The 15653-nt window shown below is 47.8% G+C and overlaps 1 protein-coding gene across 1 annotated transcript; it reads left to right on the top strand.

Moving 5' to 3' along the window:
• Positions 1 to 7842: 7842 nt before the first annotated feature.
• On the top strand, positions 7843 to 12084 carry FZD2 (frizzled class receptor 2). Its single transcript, XM_078645161.1, has one exon. The coding sequence runs from the start codon at positions 8884 to 8886 to the stop codon at positions 10579 to 10581; it is 1698 nt and encodes a 565-aa protein (XP_078501287.1). The 5' UTR covers positions 7843 to 8883; the 3' UTR covers positions 10582 to 12084.
• Positions 12085 to 15653: the final 3569 nt, after the last annotated feature.

Here is a 15653-nt window from a genome sequence, read left to right as displayed (position 1 = left end):
TGGTTGTGTGTGTGGGTGTGGGGTTGTGTGTGGTTGTGTGTGTGGGGGGGTAGAGTGTGTGGGGTTGTGTGTGGGGGGGGGTTGCGTGTGTGTGGTTGTGTGTTTGTGAGTGGGGGGTTGTGTGTGTGGGGGTTGGGGGTTGTGTGTGGGGTTGTGTGCGTGGGTTTGTGGTTGTATTGGGGGTTGTGTGTGTGGGGGGTTGTGTGGTGTGTGGGGGGGTTGTGTGTGTGGGGGGGTGTTGTGTGTGTGTGTGGTTGTGTGTGTGTGGGTATATGTGTGTGGTTGTGTGTGTGTGTGGTTGTGTGTGTGGGTATGTGTGTGTGGTTGTGAGTGTGTGGGGGGTTGTGTGTGTGTGGGGCTTTGCGTGTTTGTGGTTGTGTGTTTGTGTGTGTGTGTGGTTGTGTGTGGGGTTGTTTGTGTGTGGGTTGTGGTTGTGTGTGTGTGAGTGTGTGGGGGGGTTTGCGTTTGTTTGGTTGTGTGTTTGTGTGTGGGGGGTTGTGTGGTGTGGGGTTGTGTGTGTGTTGGTTGTGTGTGTGTGAGGGTGTGTGTGTGGGGGGGTTGTGTGCGTGGGGTTGAGTGTGTGTGTTGGGTTGTGCGCGTGGGGTTGTGGTTGTGTGTCTTTTATGTCCCCCCCTCCCGAATGAACAATGTCAGTTTCGAGCAGCACTCCCTGACTTGCCCATTTTAATCAGCCAGTCAGAGCGCACTGATAAACCAGTCTGAGGAGTGCCACCAGGTTACCTCCGCAACACCGCAATCCGACAAATACTCCGACATCCAGGGCGCCTCGATAGGCCTAGCGACAGCTTTCACAGTGAAATGGAGCACAAGACACCCAGGTGCCAGCCATGCGTCTCTCAATGCCACCGCTGCACTTCGTTTAGCACCGTCGCTGATTGCCGTCAGGCTGTAGCAGTGTGGTGTTGCTCCTACGCGTCCAGCTGCAGGGCCGGCACTCACAGACAGCCGCGAGTCATACGGCCACCCCCGGTCACCTGAGGGCCCCCCCACTACCCCCTGCCCGCCCTCGATCCGACCGACCGGAGCGCAAGACAAAATGGCTGACAGGGAGCACCCCTCCGGCCCCGAGAGTCGTTTAGCACACGGTGCGGCATGCTGCAAGGTGCCGCTCCGGCCCTGGCACTCCGAGGTCCTGCCGCGCAGGACCCGCAGGGCGCCGCCGCACCTAGGGGGCGCACCACCCCGCCAGCCCCGTGCCATGCACCCCCGGAGAGCAGGCCTTCCGCGGCCACCCACTCACCTCAGTCCACGTGCAAAGCACGACCTCGTGCCCCTTCACGGCTGCCTTCAATGCCTGGAGGCCAAACTTCTCCTCTCTTGGCCGTTACTGACGTCGAGCGGGCCCACGCCAGCAATCACGAAGCCGAGTCACTCAATGGAGAGGGAACGCCGTCCGCCAGGGCGCTTTTCTGATGTTCCGCCCTCTCCTCCACGTCTGGCCTTCGCTTTATCGTCAAGTCGCTAGTCGCTGCTATGCTTTCGCCAGACAGTGCGCTCCGAGCGCCAGGCCAGTCCTCGACACCTCAGTTCAGACTGAGATCGCTCCGCTCTCTCGAGAGGCCGCCGCCATTTTCTGAGTGCCCTCGCAGTCCGCTGCCTCACAGAGTTCGGGGGTAACACGAGGGATCTCAGCCTCCTGCACCACGTTAAAACATGCTAGGATCCCCCCGGGGAGCACAGGAAGGTTTTTTACCCGTGTCCAGCAGTGTTAAAGGATGGTATTTGCCCAGTGTAGGATTCCGGCGCGTGGAGCTCCCTTACATGGCAGCCATTCCGCTCCACACTGTAGCCACGCCCCCCTCCTCCTGCCAATCTTTGTTTGGCCTGTGTTTTGCTCTCAGAATTTGAATTGTGAGGACTGTCCCGCCACAAGGCGTAACTTTGCACTGGATGGCATCAACGTCATTACTTTATTGTTGTTTTAGATAGTCTTTCATTAATATAATTGAAATGTTTTGTACAATGAAGTATTAATTGTGAAGCATTTTTATAATGGATGCAGCGGGATTCACTAGGAATGTGAATCTTTAAGTCTTGTTAATCAATTCCAGCTGCACATGCCCCTTTAAGAAATGTTTTTAAAAATGGTGTAAAAAAATGGAAAAATGGTGACCGCTCTTTGTTGTGAGAAAGGGTGCATGGGCAGCCGAAACGCGTTACCTGAACATGCCACAATAAAATACGTCTTGTGAATGTGAGTGTGCTGGCGCCTATTTCAGATGAATGGGACAGGCATTGAAGTATAGTTGTTCAAATTGCTGGCACTGGAATCCGGCACGCTCTCTCGATTAGGTGCACCACGGTCACTGGCATTTGAGAAGTGTACAGAGTTACATGTCACGGAGCCCCCCCTAGCAAAAATCACAAAGATCGGCTGAGCTGCCGTCATCTGGATGTCGGAGAGCGCTCAGAATTACGTTAAGCCGTGCCGCATTAGTGGAGGCAGTGGGGAGAGAGGAGAGCAGAAATTTCCTGCAGATTGGGACACGGAGAACGCTTGAGGTGTTGTGGCAACAAAGATTCGATAGTCTACGAAGACAACCTTAAAAAAAACAAGTCGTTCTCACGCAATTCTTTCTGTGCCAAGGAGCCTGCTCACAGTGCCCAGCAGGTGGCAGCACAGCACTTTAATGGCGAGGACTGAGGCACAGAGTTCCGCTGCGATCTTCAGCAGCAGTCAAAAACTTGTTTTTGGCCCGTCTGTTGTGTCTCAGCTGATGGATCGTCTCGGAAGGAACCCTGCCGCGTTCCCAACAAATTCACAGTTCTGCTGCCTGCAAAAATAAGCTCTCGGTATTGCGTGGTGGGAGCGGGGGAGCTGCTTTGCTTGGTGGGGGGGGAGCGGCTTCCTTTGAAGCTCTCGGCATTGCGTGGCGGGGGGGCAGGGGAGCGGACTCCTTTGAAGTCTGATGCGGGGGCGGGGAGCGGATTCCTTTGCTTTGAAGTCTGATGCAGAGGCTCTGTGCTATGTGCACGCGCCTGGGTCACATGAACTGTACCCGATCCGCAGTTTGGGTAGACTTTTGAAAGCCTTACTATAATCTCGACAAACAAGCAAAGCTAAAGAAATGCTGTAGTCGAGACCTAAAAAGTTCTAGCTGCTAAGCGCTCATTGCCCTGTGTTCCCTTCATCCAGTACTAGTACTTTAGGCAATGGGACTTTGCATCACAGGACTTGTAGTTTCATCTTTTCAGGCAGTTATCTACACCCTCCATGTTGCACACCCTTCCCCGGCCTGCAATAAAAATTTTAAATGCTTTGACACGGTCAGTGCTTTTTAAAAAGCTTTCAGCCGTGCACCTTTGCAACATGGCTAAAAACATTGACAAAGCCAATAGTTCCCGTAGGTGAAACTTATTGCCTTTGCCAATGCTTGTTTAGGACTTGTACCAAAGCCAATAGTTCCCGTAGGTGAAACTTATTGCCTTTGCCAATGCTTGTTTAGGACTTGTACCCAAGTAGAGCAACAGAGTTAGAGGTAGATGTAGGCAGACAGTTTCAGATGCAGAAATAGACAGAAGTTTAATAGAAAGTGCACTTTCCTAAGGGAACCATTACACCCTGTGCCCATGCCTTAAAATGTCTTCGAGCAGTTGTGCAGCAGCTACACACCCGCTACGATTGTTTCACTGTGCAGAAGCGAACGTGACACTGCACACAAACTAAACCAACAAGGAAGAAGCGCTTCAACGCTTCCCCCAGTCATTAACACCATACAAACACTATTTACAATTGCACTGCAACCTAATTTATTATTGCGATTTGGTATGTAAGAATATGGCCAGCATTTTTTCCAACTAAGGTGGTAATACTATCCATGGGGAATGGGTCGAAACTAACCGTGCTACAATACCACACTTCATGTTTTCAGACAATAGATCAGGTCTCGAAAACGGGCTCTCTTGATCCAAAGACCAAGACCATTCCGAATACGACTTAGTCCTGTGTATCAACAAAAAGCTAATTTTCTCATGGTTATTATCAGCTGCATAACCGATTTACCTTCGAATCGTGTATCTATTTTGTATCTTATATGTACCTGAAGACAGTCCTCATGTAATGTAACTGGTTCTATTGTAAAGCGCTCCCTGTAACACCTTCGGGTAAAGTACGCGCTATATAAAAACACATAAATAAATGCTGAAATTCACTTTTAAAGGAAGAAGTCTCCTGTGTTTAACGGGGCGCTTAAAAGCTAATAAAAGAGAGCCGCTGAACTGTCAGGCTGTAGCAAACGAAGGGTGTCAGAGAAGTAACACGCGTATTGCTCGCAGCGGCGCTCGCCCGGCGTGTCAGTCATGCGACCAACACAGGAGCCGCAGCACGCGTAAGAAGATAAGCTGTCTCAGAATCTCAGCATGCGCGGCTGGCGGTGGTGCACGCGCTCCCTCACGTGACCAGCACGGCGCTGCCCTGTTGGCCTGCGACCTCTGCTCAAGGGAAGCTACTGAAAGACTGGACTACTTTTTCAGGCAGGAGGGCCGCGTGTCATCCACTCGTTTGTGAGACAAGTTAAGGGGGTGGAAGCTTCTTAAAGAACCAAACGTTAGTTTTTGGCGCCTTGCACGTGTCTATGAAGTTAATGACCAGGCCGAATCTCCCATTAGTCAGTTTCTGGAAGGTTTGTTCAATTCTTGATACGCACGTCTCGGGTCTGAAATTAAAATCTTGTTAAGAATGGGTTAAAGAGTGAGTATAAACGCAATAGCCGGCTGATCAGGAAAACGCTAGTCTCTGAAGGAATTCACAGTTCTGCTGCCTGGAAAAACAAAGCTCTTGGTATTGCGTGGTGGGGGCGGGGGAGCCACATTGCGTGGTGGGGGCAGGGAGCAGCTTCCTTTGAAGCTCTCTGCATTGCGTGGCGGGGGGCAGGGGAGCGGACTCCTTTGAAGTCTGATGCGGGGGAGCGGATTCCTTTGCTTTTAAGTCTGATGCCGAGGCTCTGTGCTATGTGCACGCACCCGGGTCACATGAACTGTACCCGATCCGCAGTTTGGGTAGACATTTGAAAGCCTTACTATAATCTCGACAAACAAGCATTGCTAAAGCAATGCTGTAGTCGAGACCTAAAAAGGAAAATAAAAAACGATCATACATAAGCAATTCATTGTTTGATCTCAGCGTAAATTTGAGAAACGCATCTAATCGATACGAGGGTTGGGCTTATCCCACATGTGTACAATTTTCCGTCCCCACCCGGCCCTTGTTTCTAGATGGGCCAAACTCCCCGGTTGTAATACTTCTAGGAAGTTGCCAGTTCCTGCTGTTTGGGCTCTGGGCTGTTTGCTGTGGGCGTGGGTTGCCTTGCTGTCTGTTAGGGGTCCTCCTTCCGCTGCTCCCCAGTTCGGGTTTGGGGGTTGTTGGGGGTTGTCGTTTTGGGGTTGGTTCCCTTTCGGCTTCCTTGGCCTGCAGGCCTCTTGCTGGTTTTCCTCTGTTGGCCTTGTTTCGCTGTCCTGGTTTGGTGGGTTGGGGGTCCGGTTTCTGGGGCCTCCTGCCTGTACCCTTCCTTTGGTTCCTCTGTTGTTGGAGCTGGTGGTGGTCTGGATTCTCTGGTTCTGTGGCCCTGTGGTTGTGTTTTCTCCTGGTGCCTTCTCTGGCCTTTCCTGGGTTGGCGTCTTGCGGTTGGGGCTGGGTGGCGGTCGCTGCCTTGGTCTCACGGCTTTGGTCACCTCTTCTGTGCAAGTGCCTTTTGGGGGTCTGCCTGGTCTCCTTTTGCTCTTGGTTGGGGGCTTGGTGTGCTTGTGCGCACATGGTTCCCTTTTCTGCTTCTCTTCCTCTGGTGCCCCGGGCTAGCCTTTCTGGGCTTGGCGGTCCAGTTGTTGGGGTCTGTTGGTCGGTCTGGTCTACTGATACTTTGTGGGGTGGTCATTCCCTCAGTGGATATGTCCCTCTTGGGGCTTTTCCTCCTGTTTGGCGGGCTCTCTGGTGTTCCCCTTTTGTCTGTGAGGGGTTGCGCCTTCTGGCTTTGCTGTTTTTCATCCTGTTGTGTCAGCTTGCTGGCTTGGGGATTCCTTTGCTCCTTGTTTTCTGGGTCTTCTTTCTTGCCCGTGTTTGGTGGCTGGGCTTGCCTCTGGGTTTTGGTCGGCTGTGTTGCGTCTGGCTTGCCTTTCCTGTTTGTTTGCCCTTCTTTGGTGCGTTTTGTTCCGATGTTCTGGGCTTGTACAGTTGGCCTGGTTTTTCTTGCTTTGGTATGTCTCACTGCGTAATGGAGAGAAGCAAGAGGGACATGGAGGTAATGTTTCTATTACTTGCTGGTAATCACATTACTCCTAGTCCTACTCTTGCTTCTCTCCATTATGGACTGCCCTCCCTCCCTCCTGTTGGCCCGGCCAACTGTGTCAAGGGTGGCTTGGTACGTACAGGTATTGGAGGGGGCGGTGCCTTTTTATCTTTGTAGGGGGTGTGTTTAAGAGGCGCAGGGGCCTTATTGCATAATGGAGAGAGGCGAGAGTAGGACTAGGAGTAATGTGATTACCAGCAAGTAATAGAAACATTCTTAATTCCCCTTGCACTCCCCTCATACCTCAAAGAATTCTGGAAAGATTCAGTCAAGCACATGTGAATCAAACAATAATTCAAAAACACACTGCACAGTACACTTTACAATCAGCTGTTCAATTGGGCTTCCTACTACAAATCGAGAGAAATCAACTGTAACGTTACAATGCTATGAAATTAAAAAGGATAAACGTACGTCTGGTATGCATGCGTGGCCATAGTAATAACTATGGAGAAATAAAGTTTCCTGCTCCTGGCTATTTAAATCTCGTATTGTTTAAAGAAACCTTTAAGCGACCAGAGTCCGTTTTTATGTATTACTAAAACTCTTGCAATAACATTAACAATTCCGGAAAAACTGATAGGCAAAATCTTTCCCCGGGTAAATTGACTTTTATGTAAACCAACATTAAACAGTCATTCCATTCTGAATATATAGCTCTTAGAGTTACAAGTAATTAATTGCATACATTTAATTCCTACTTATTAATGTTTCTAAATTTTGTGTAGAATCATTTAAACGAACTTTAGAAATAACTCAGGGTCCCTCTGTCGCCGCCAAACGCACGTCCTCGTAGAGCGATTCCAAACTTCCTCACATAAAAGTGTTAAATAATTTTCTCACTTTGAGGTGGCATTGAAGAAAAGGAGTCTTAATTGGATCCTTTGTCTGCAGGCAGGGGTGGGCAATTATATGCCTACACACAACCCAACCCGGTCATTAAAAGGGCTTCTTAAAGGGACTCCGTTCCAATTTGAAGCGATGGCAGTGGTGGTGGAGGGGTACAATGTATATGGAGCGGTCTATTTAAAGGAAGGCAGCCTGACAGTAATCCTACACTAAGGAAATATCAGCAAGGGACCAGAGGAGGGGTGCATAGAAACTTAGCCCATGCCATGATGCACCCCCCTCCCCAGGGGAGAGGGAGGGCTGAGGGGGCTCGTGAAAGTTCCTGTGCAAGTGAATTTGCTCTTATTTTCAATGATAGCACTAGAAGAATAATTTTAATGTAATGGCCGTATGTATGATTAAAAAAAATGCTTGGTAAATACTTTGAGGGAGACAAAAATCCGATCGGTGCGTTGAGAAACTTCGCTTAAGTTATTCTTTGGCAGCGTGGTTGGGGGTGGTCTTTTCAAGCATCTGGTTTCTGATCTCATTATACGGTGGACGCCCAATCAGAGCCAGAAGGGGAGGGGGAAGTCGTGGGGGTTTGAATGCAATTGGTGGTTGGCAGATTTTTGGGAAGGAGAACAAGAAGTTTCAAGGCGGCCCCTGTGCTAGGAAAAGGAATAGCAAGCATACTGTCCCGGGACTAAAGAGAAGGGCCGCCTTGAAACAGGCTTTGTGGGAGGAGGAGTTGAGGCATGTGAAACACAAAGGAGAAGAGCCAAGATTCTGCAAAGCGACCAAGGAAGAAGGGAGAGTCCCGGGTGGGAGAGATCGTCAACCGGGACAGCACTCCCTACAGCCGAACGCGCTAATCAGAAAGGGGTGGAGGGCCGCACGGAATAAAACGACTCAACCGGAGGCCACACGCACTCCCGACCCTAGGATTCTGCACACGGGACGAGATCCAACCCCCTCACCCGGGAGTCCGTCTCTACACTGGGTACGATCACAAGCCTTGGCGTCCGCAATGCACTGTGGACACGAACACAACTGTTGCTCGTCGGAGTAGCGCACCATTTCAACTAACCCGGCAAGAAAAACTTTCTGCAGACTGCTGCACGGGTGAAGACAGCAGAAAGGCGTTGTGTGGGCACTGTGCGATCCCAAGGCCAGATGGGGTGTCTCAAATGAAGGACTAACGACAGGAAACCGAGGATCTACAAGTAACTGAAGGAATTTAACTTCTAAGCGACTCAAGAACTGTTTCAAGAGAGCAACACATTGAAAAAAACCTGCAGATACTTGCCACCTAAAGAGACTCCGGTGACATCGATCCTACAGTTCCCATTCCGCCGAGTGGCTGCGGGGGGAGCACAGGCACGTAAACCAGACTTCCCTGTATGGATTTCGCAGTTCAAGACAGACGCCCCAGAGTACTGGCGGGGAGTCTATAATTAAGACTGCAGGCAAAGAGAAATGCAACAGATTGACTCCCACTATACGCTCTCCATATGGAGAAGTAGTAATGTCCCGGGACTGATCGCCGCAGTGTGAAGCTATTCAAAACCTTTTAAAGTCTCGAATGTCATCAGCTGAATATCGCAGGGATACAACAGGACTGTGCCCATTGGATTCGTACGATAAAAACTGATTTCTGTCTGCAGGACTGAGTGGTGAGAGTTCACAGAGCCCCGGGACCCTGATCTTGCATACACAGTTCCTGAGCCTGCACCGATTCCCGAAGCCAGCCATGTCGTTACAGGGGCGCTGGCTGCTCTTGCCCGTTCTCTCCTTGCTCCTGTTGTTCGGCCAAGCCCAGCTACATGGCGAGAAGGGAATCTCGGTCCCGGACCATGGCTTCTGCCAGCCCATCTCCATTCCACTATGCACGGACATTGCTTACAACCAGACAATCATGCCCAATCTCTTGGGACACACGAACCAGGAGGACGCGGGCCTTGAGGTGCATCAGTTCTACCCGTTGGTAAAGGTGCAGTGTTCGCCCGAACTGAAGTTCTTTCTGTGCTCGATGTATGCACCGGTGTGCACGGTCCTGGAGCAGGCCATCCCACCCTGCCGCTCTATTTGCGAAAGAGCCCGCCAGGGCTGCGAGGCGCTCATGAACAAATTCGGCTTTCAATGGCCCGAGCGCCTGCGCTGCGAGAACTTTCCTCGGCATGGGGCAGAGCAGATCTGCGTGGGGCAGAACCACAGCGAGGACGGCGGAGGGCCCCTGCCGGGCGGAGGAGGCGGCAGCCCGGGTTTTCTCACCACCCCGCCGCCACACCACCGCGGAGAAAGGCCTAGTCCGCAGCCTCCACGGTACGCCACGCCCGAGCGACCCTTCCACTGCCCGCGGGTGCTCAAGGTGCCCACGTACCTCAACTACCGCTTTCTGGGCGAGAAGGACTGCGCCGCTCCTTGCGAACCTGACCGGCCCGACGGCTCCCTCTTCTTCACAGCAGAAGAGACGCGGTTCGCCCGCCTCTGGATCCTGGTGTGGTCTGTCCTCTGCTGCGCCTCCACCTTTTTTACCGTGGCCACTTACCTGGTGGACATGCAACGCTTCCGCTACCCAGAGCGGCCCATAATCTTCCTGTCAGGCTGCTACACCATGGTCTCCGTGGCCTACATCGCGGGCTACGTTCTGGGCGACCGAGTGGCCTGCAACGACCGCTTCACTGACGACGGATACCGCACCGTTGTGCAAGGCACCAAGAAGGAGGGCTGCACCATCCTCTTCATGATGCTGTACTTCTTCAGCATGGCTTCGTCCATCTGGTGGGTCATCCTCTCACTCACCTGGTTCCTGGCAGCCGGCATGAAGTGGGGTCACGAGGCTATCGAGGCGCACTCGCAGTACTTCCACCTGGCCGCCTGGGCCGTGCCCGCCGTCAAGACCATCACAGTGCTGGCGCTGGGCCAGCTGGACGGCGACCGGCTGAGCGGCGTCTGCGCCGTAGGCCTGAGCGGCCTGGACCCGCTGCGCGGCTTCGTGCTGGCGCCGCTCTTCGTCTACCTCTTCGTGGGCACGTCTTTCCTTCTGGCCGGCTTCGTGTCACTATTCCGCATCCGCACCATCATGAAGCACGACGGCTCCAAGACGGAGAAGCTGGAGCGGCTGATGGTGCGCATAGGCGTCTTCAGCGTGCTCTACACCGTGCCAGCCACCATCGTCATCGCTTGCTACTTCTACGAGCAGGCCTTTCGCGAACACTGGGAGCGCAGCTGGGTGAGCCAGCACTGCAAGAGCCTTGCCATCCCCTGCCCGCTGCAGTACACGCCGCGGCTTGGGCCCGACTTCACAGTGTACATGATAAAGTATCTAATGACCCTCATCGTGGGTATCACATCGGGCTTCTGGATCTGGTCAGGCAAGACCCTCCACTCATGGCGGAAGTTTTACACACGACTATCTAACGGCCGGCACGGGGAGACCACTGTCTGACCGAAACCTAAACTCTTGCTCCTAGATGAGGGAACATGCCAAGCGCTAGGAAAAGATGGATGCTGCGACGTCATTTTTCTCACGTTAAAAGTCAAAACGTGGGCGTTGACGCATTTTGGTGTCGACGCTTTCTGTGTCGCGTGATTGACAGTGAAATGTCCAGCCTTTTCCCATTTCCACCAATTAGTGGCTCCGCTTCGAACTCCCGCATTTTCTCCACTTACAGTCGGCCATTTTGTTGGCAAAGATATTCGACATTTTCACAACACAATATACCACCAAAGTATTTTCCCACCTCGAAGGGCTTTGGGTTTTAAGTGAATGTGACTCGGTAGTGTAATTAAACTTGTACATAGCATTTGTAAATGTAATTATATATTTCTATTTAAAACAACAAAAACAAGTAAGGACGTAAAGGAGTGGGAATTTGCCTGCCCCATACAATCACTTTGTGGGTTCCATTTTCCAAATTTTGGCTCATGAGCCCCAACATGGTGCCTTGTTAGACTGATGGGCAAAGTTGCAGAGCGTTTAATTGAGAACTAGCTTATAAGTCACAATGTGTTATTCTACGTGTTTTTTGGCTGAAAAGACGTAGGCAACAATTGCCTATAACAGAGCCCTTCATTTTCACTCCATGTTTTTTTTAGTCATTTGCTTTGAAGGAACCAGTGGGACGAGCGTTTCATCAGACCAGGGAACTATTAGTTCAAAACATGTACTTTTTTGTGTAAAAGATGGCTTGTGATTATCTTTTCAAGAACTATTATCCTAGAAATTCTGTCACATGCAACTCAGTTTTTAATACTTTCTTTTTTAATGCATGTTTTTAAAGCAAAACCAATCCAGATGAAGATTAGATGTACACAACAGCTTTCTCAGTGTCAGTATCGATGTTTAATAATTTGCACGTGGCAGAAATGGAATATATTTGTTACATCATTTTCTTATGGCTACAAAGCCAATGTGGGATACTTGGTCTCAATTTCAGTTGCAAGTTTTAATGTAAAAAAATGGCAACATTACCGTTCCATTCCCTTCATTGGTGGTATAAAATCGTTTTCCATTTTAGCGCCGTGCAAAAGCCAGCAATAAATGTACACCTTTTCTGTTCTGCCAAACTCTTCTGACTTTATTTTGCATAAAAAATGTTTGAGGCTCACTATTGACATTTTTACAGAAGTGCTTTAAATTCTTAAATCTACATACTGAGGGTAAATGTTAAACCATGAGAGCTTGTGCTGGAGTAAGTCCTTTTCATTTTAGAAACCTCAAACAGTTAAGGGGAGTGGACTGTAAAAGGAACCTGGTTTACACTTGCCTGGTAAATGGTAGAAAACTTCCCTGAGCTGGTTTTGTAGATAATAGGCGTTCCTCATTCTTAACGAGGTTTTGTATGTTGCCTTATGAACAGCCAGATTATGCCAATATTCAACGAGCAATAGAATGTTTCTATATTGTTTTTATCCAAAATAAATTAAAACGTGTTTTTTAAAAGAAAAAGTCAGTTTGTTATTTTTGGGTACTTTATGTGCTGTAGAATTTTTTTCAAATTATTAATTTTTGGGGACTAAATATTACTTTGTTACAGTATTGTGTACTGGAGGCTTGTAGCCAGACTTTGTTTTTCTGCTGTTAGCTAATTTTAGATCTCTAATTAGGAACTGACGCCTTGCATCACATTTACGTGCATGGTGGGATTACTTTCATTGGAGTGTGATCCACTAGAATGCACTAACCTTTTGGTTTTCTAGGAGGTCCATGGCTTACAATTGATCATTTTACAGTGGAACGTAAAAGGAGAGTCGTTTGACACCAGGGTTCCTGTAACCAGACCTTGTATGTCCCCCATTCCCATTCTTATTGCACACCACATGGAATCATGCTTCCCATATGGAATATTCTAGAACATCTATATAATCAGGTTTCTGGGCCCTAAGCAAAAGCAGGCTTTTGGTATAGTAGTGTTGATTTAGAAAATCAATCTTGCTTCGGAGGCCTTAGATTTTGCTTTTCTTCTTTGTACCCCAATAAATAATAGATTGTTTTGACCAGGTGATTCTTTAAACATGGCAGTCTATTTGTGCAGCACAGGTATGACTTGATGAGCTATCATATATTTTATTGCTAAATTTCTATTTAGTGTAAAAATCCTCAGATCTTAGAACTATTTGATAGTTTAGCTAAGGTTAAACAAATAACGATAAAGTCACAGTTCAGTGAGTCTAGTCTGACTCTTAGTCCAGGTTTGGCATTAGAATGCATCCACAAGCAATTGTTACCCAGATTATTAGCAGAACACACATCAATTTCCCAGCTATAACTACAAGGTGATCAAAATGTAGAATTGTTGGTGTTTTGTGACTTGGCTGACGAGCACTGCGCTTATAACTTGACTCTAAGTTCAGGAGATTTTCAGTTAATTGGAAAAAGTGCAAGTAATGGGATACGTACAGTTTGTTTAGCCATTTTGTAATGCTTAGTTCCTAGGAGATGGCCGATATGCATCTTTAAGGAGCGGTATGCTTGCATCATTTCTTATAGTATAACAGGGCTGAGTGGGTAGTTTCCTGAATCCATTTGCAAACATGTGACTCATGTATGGGCACACCACCTTAAAATAAGTAAATATTTCGAAATGTCTAAAATGCAATCCAAAGTGTATTCTTAGTTAATACAAGGCTATCCCCCACAATTGTTTCAGAACCATTAATAGCTTGTTATTTTTGTCATATCAATTTGTTACATCCAATAATGCCTCAGAATCTCTTAAGAATTTAATTGCTCTTTAGATTTAAGGCAACTCTTAGCATGCTGCCTGCTGTATACTATTGCGAATAAATATCACTTGTTTAGTAAAGATCATCTGCAAATCAATATAATGTAGGCTTAGTTTACCATGACAACTCCCCTTTATTGGAGAGATATACATGTGTTCATGTATAATATTTAGGCATTATTGTTGACCAGTAAATACACGGGAATGGGAATCTAATTGTGGGAATTAGTTATCCTTGCCTTTTGGTTGGATCCATATTTAAAGGGAAAATGTAACTTCCTTTTTTGTTGTAAAAGGAATTCTGTTGTGGATTTACAAAATATTAGGTCAGCCAGATCAGTGCCTGTTAATAGCAATTAAAAATAGTATTATCGTGATCAGGGTGCTCTCAAACCCTTAAAATAATTGAGTCTGTGGTGTTAGTAAATATTAGTTGGTGATATATATATATATATTGTATACCATTGCAAAACATTGCTTGGGCCCAAGCCACTTTCTAAGGTGAGCCACGCGGCGGGGTAGCGAACCCCAAATATTACACACAAAACCTGTTGGTACGACTGTATCCTTTTCATTTCCAACCAAATAACCACAGTGCTGCGGCTCAAATGAATCAGCGTGTTTATTTCACAAACTGACAACAAATAGTTTTTGAAATAAACACACTGATTCATTAGAGCTCCTGCACTGTGGTTATTTGGTTGGAAGTGAAAAGGATCTGGCCGTACCAACAGGTTTTGTGTGGGATTTTATAATGTATGTATATATATGTGTGTGTATATATATATAGATATATATATATATATATATATATACATTATAAAGTGTGGACCGGGAAAGGGCCATGATTCACGAGGTGAGTCCGCCAGTGACGTTTTTTCAAGTGTATAGGTTTTAAAAATATATACATTTAACCCAAACCAGGATGCCAGGGGTTACATTTTCTCATTAAATGAAGTCACACTGAAGGTGCCTTGTGACGATTAGGAGAATTGCTTCAGCAATCTGTGAGACAGTAAACACTATTATTCTCATGCCAATTCTGCTCTCCTGCCCTACTAAAGTTATGCCATGGCATAAACCATGTATGCAGATGCCCAGCATGAGGTCATTTATTCATATATTTTGAGGGGGCGAGGAGTATAGGTCTGTAAAGGGTTTTCATATTGTTCTATATTTTATTATTGCCCCCCCCCCCTGATCTCCCCGATCAGTGATAAAACGTGAAATTGCAGCACTTGCTTATAATTTTGGTACCCCCAGTAATTATCAGGAAATATATGAGCAGATTAGGATGTAAAAAGCTGCTCTTGCAGTTGGGAATAAACAGGGAAGCTGTCCATTCTCGTTTAGTAGTGTTTATGCAAAGAAAGGGGCTAACACACGGACCATGCAGAAAAGAAGTGCCTCGGTTTGTGTACTTCCTTTCGGTTCAGAATTTCTAAACTTTGTTTCTGCCCTCCTAGAGCTCAGTGGCTGGTATGGCTGCTTTTATATTTTATTGGTAAATGGTTGTGGTCTGCTGAGCCCTGTGCATCCCCTGCCTACTCTCTTGTTATTTCCCCAAAGTCTTGAGTGCTTGTAAAACTTGTAATTCACAGAGGTAGAGTGCCTGTTGGGCTGCATGTGGAATTGCCCCTCCCCCCTTCCATTTGAAGTGTCACATTTACAAGTCCTGCAGATTCTTGCCAAAGTAAACAGGGGGGTTAGGGGAGACTGCAGAAAACTAACAAAAGAGGCTTTATGGCTGTGAGAGCAGAGTTGTGATTTTAACTTCTCGAGTCTGTTGTATGTGAAAGGAGGCGGCACTGCCTCACAGCTGCCTCCACCCCCACTGAAGCTTAGTTTTTTTTTAATGTACGGCAGTGTTTTAGATCGATCTAGAAGTGTGCTTGGCGGGATCGATGTCCTGCTGAGGGGTGGTGTGTTTTTTAAAAAAAAATACTAGAGTTGGGGGAAGGGTATTTCGTGCAATTCATACATGCAGCATTTGTAAGGGTCAGGTTGATGTGCTCGTTGCTTTGCTTTTTAAACAATTCACTGCTAATAAATAATATACATGCATGCTAATATTTGGAAACCAGGACGAGGAGGATGCTGGGAGGGCTGTGGGATTTTCCCGAATGATGTGCATTGTTGGACTTGGGGAAAATGTTCTAAACCGGGGGAAACTAAAATGAAGCCATTTTACTGAATAAATAGGGAGAGCTGGGTTTGAGTTATATATGTTTTAATGTTACCACCACCCCACAATCCTCTTCTGACAGTTGCACGAATCCTCCGCTATCATAGG

This window comes from Lissotriton helveticus, chromosome 5_1 (genome assembly GCF_964261635.1).
Source record: "Lissotriton helveticus chromosome 5_1, aLisHel1.1, whole genome shotgun sequence".
NCBI classification, from domain to species: domain Eukaryota; kingdom Metazoa; phylum Chordata; class Amphibia; order Caudata; family Salamandridae; genus Lissotriton; species Lissotriton helveticus.
The sequence above is the reverse complement of the archived record's forward strand: the minus strand, read 5'-3'. Positions and strand labels throughout refer to the sequence as shown.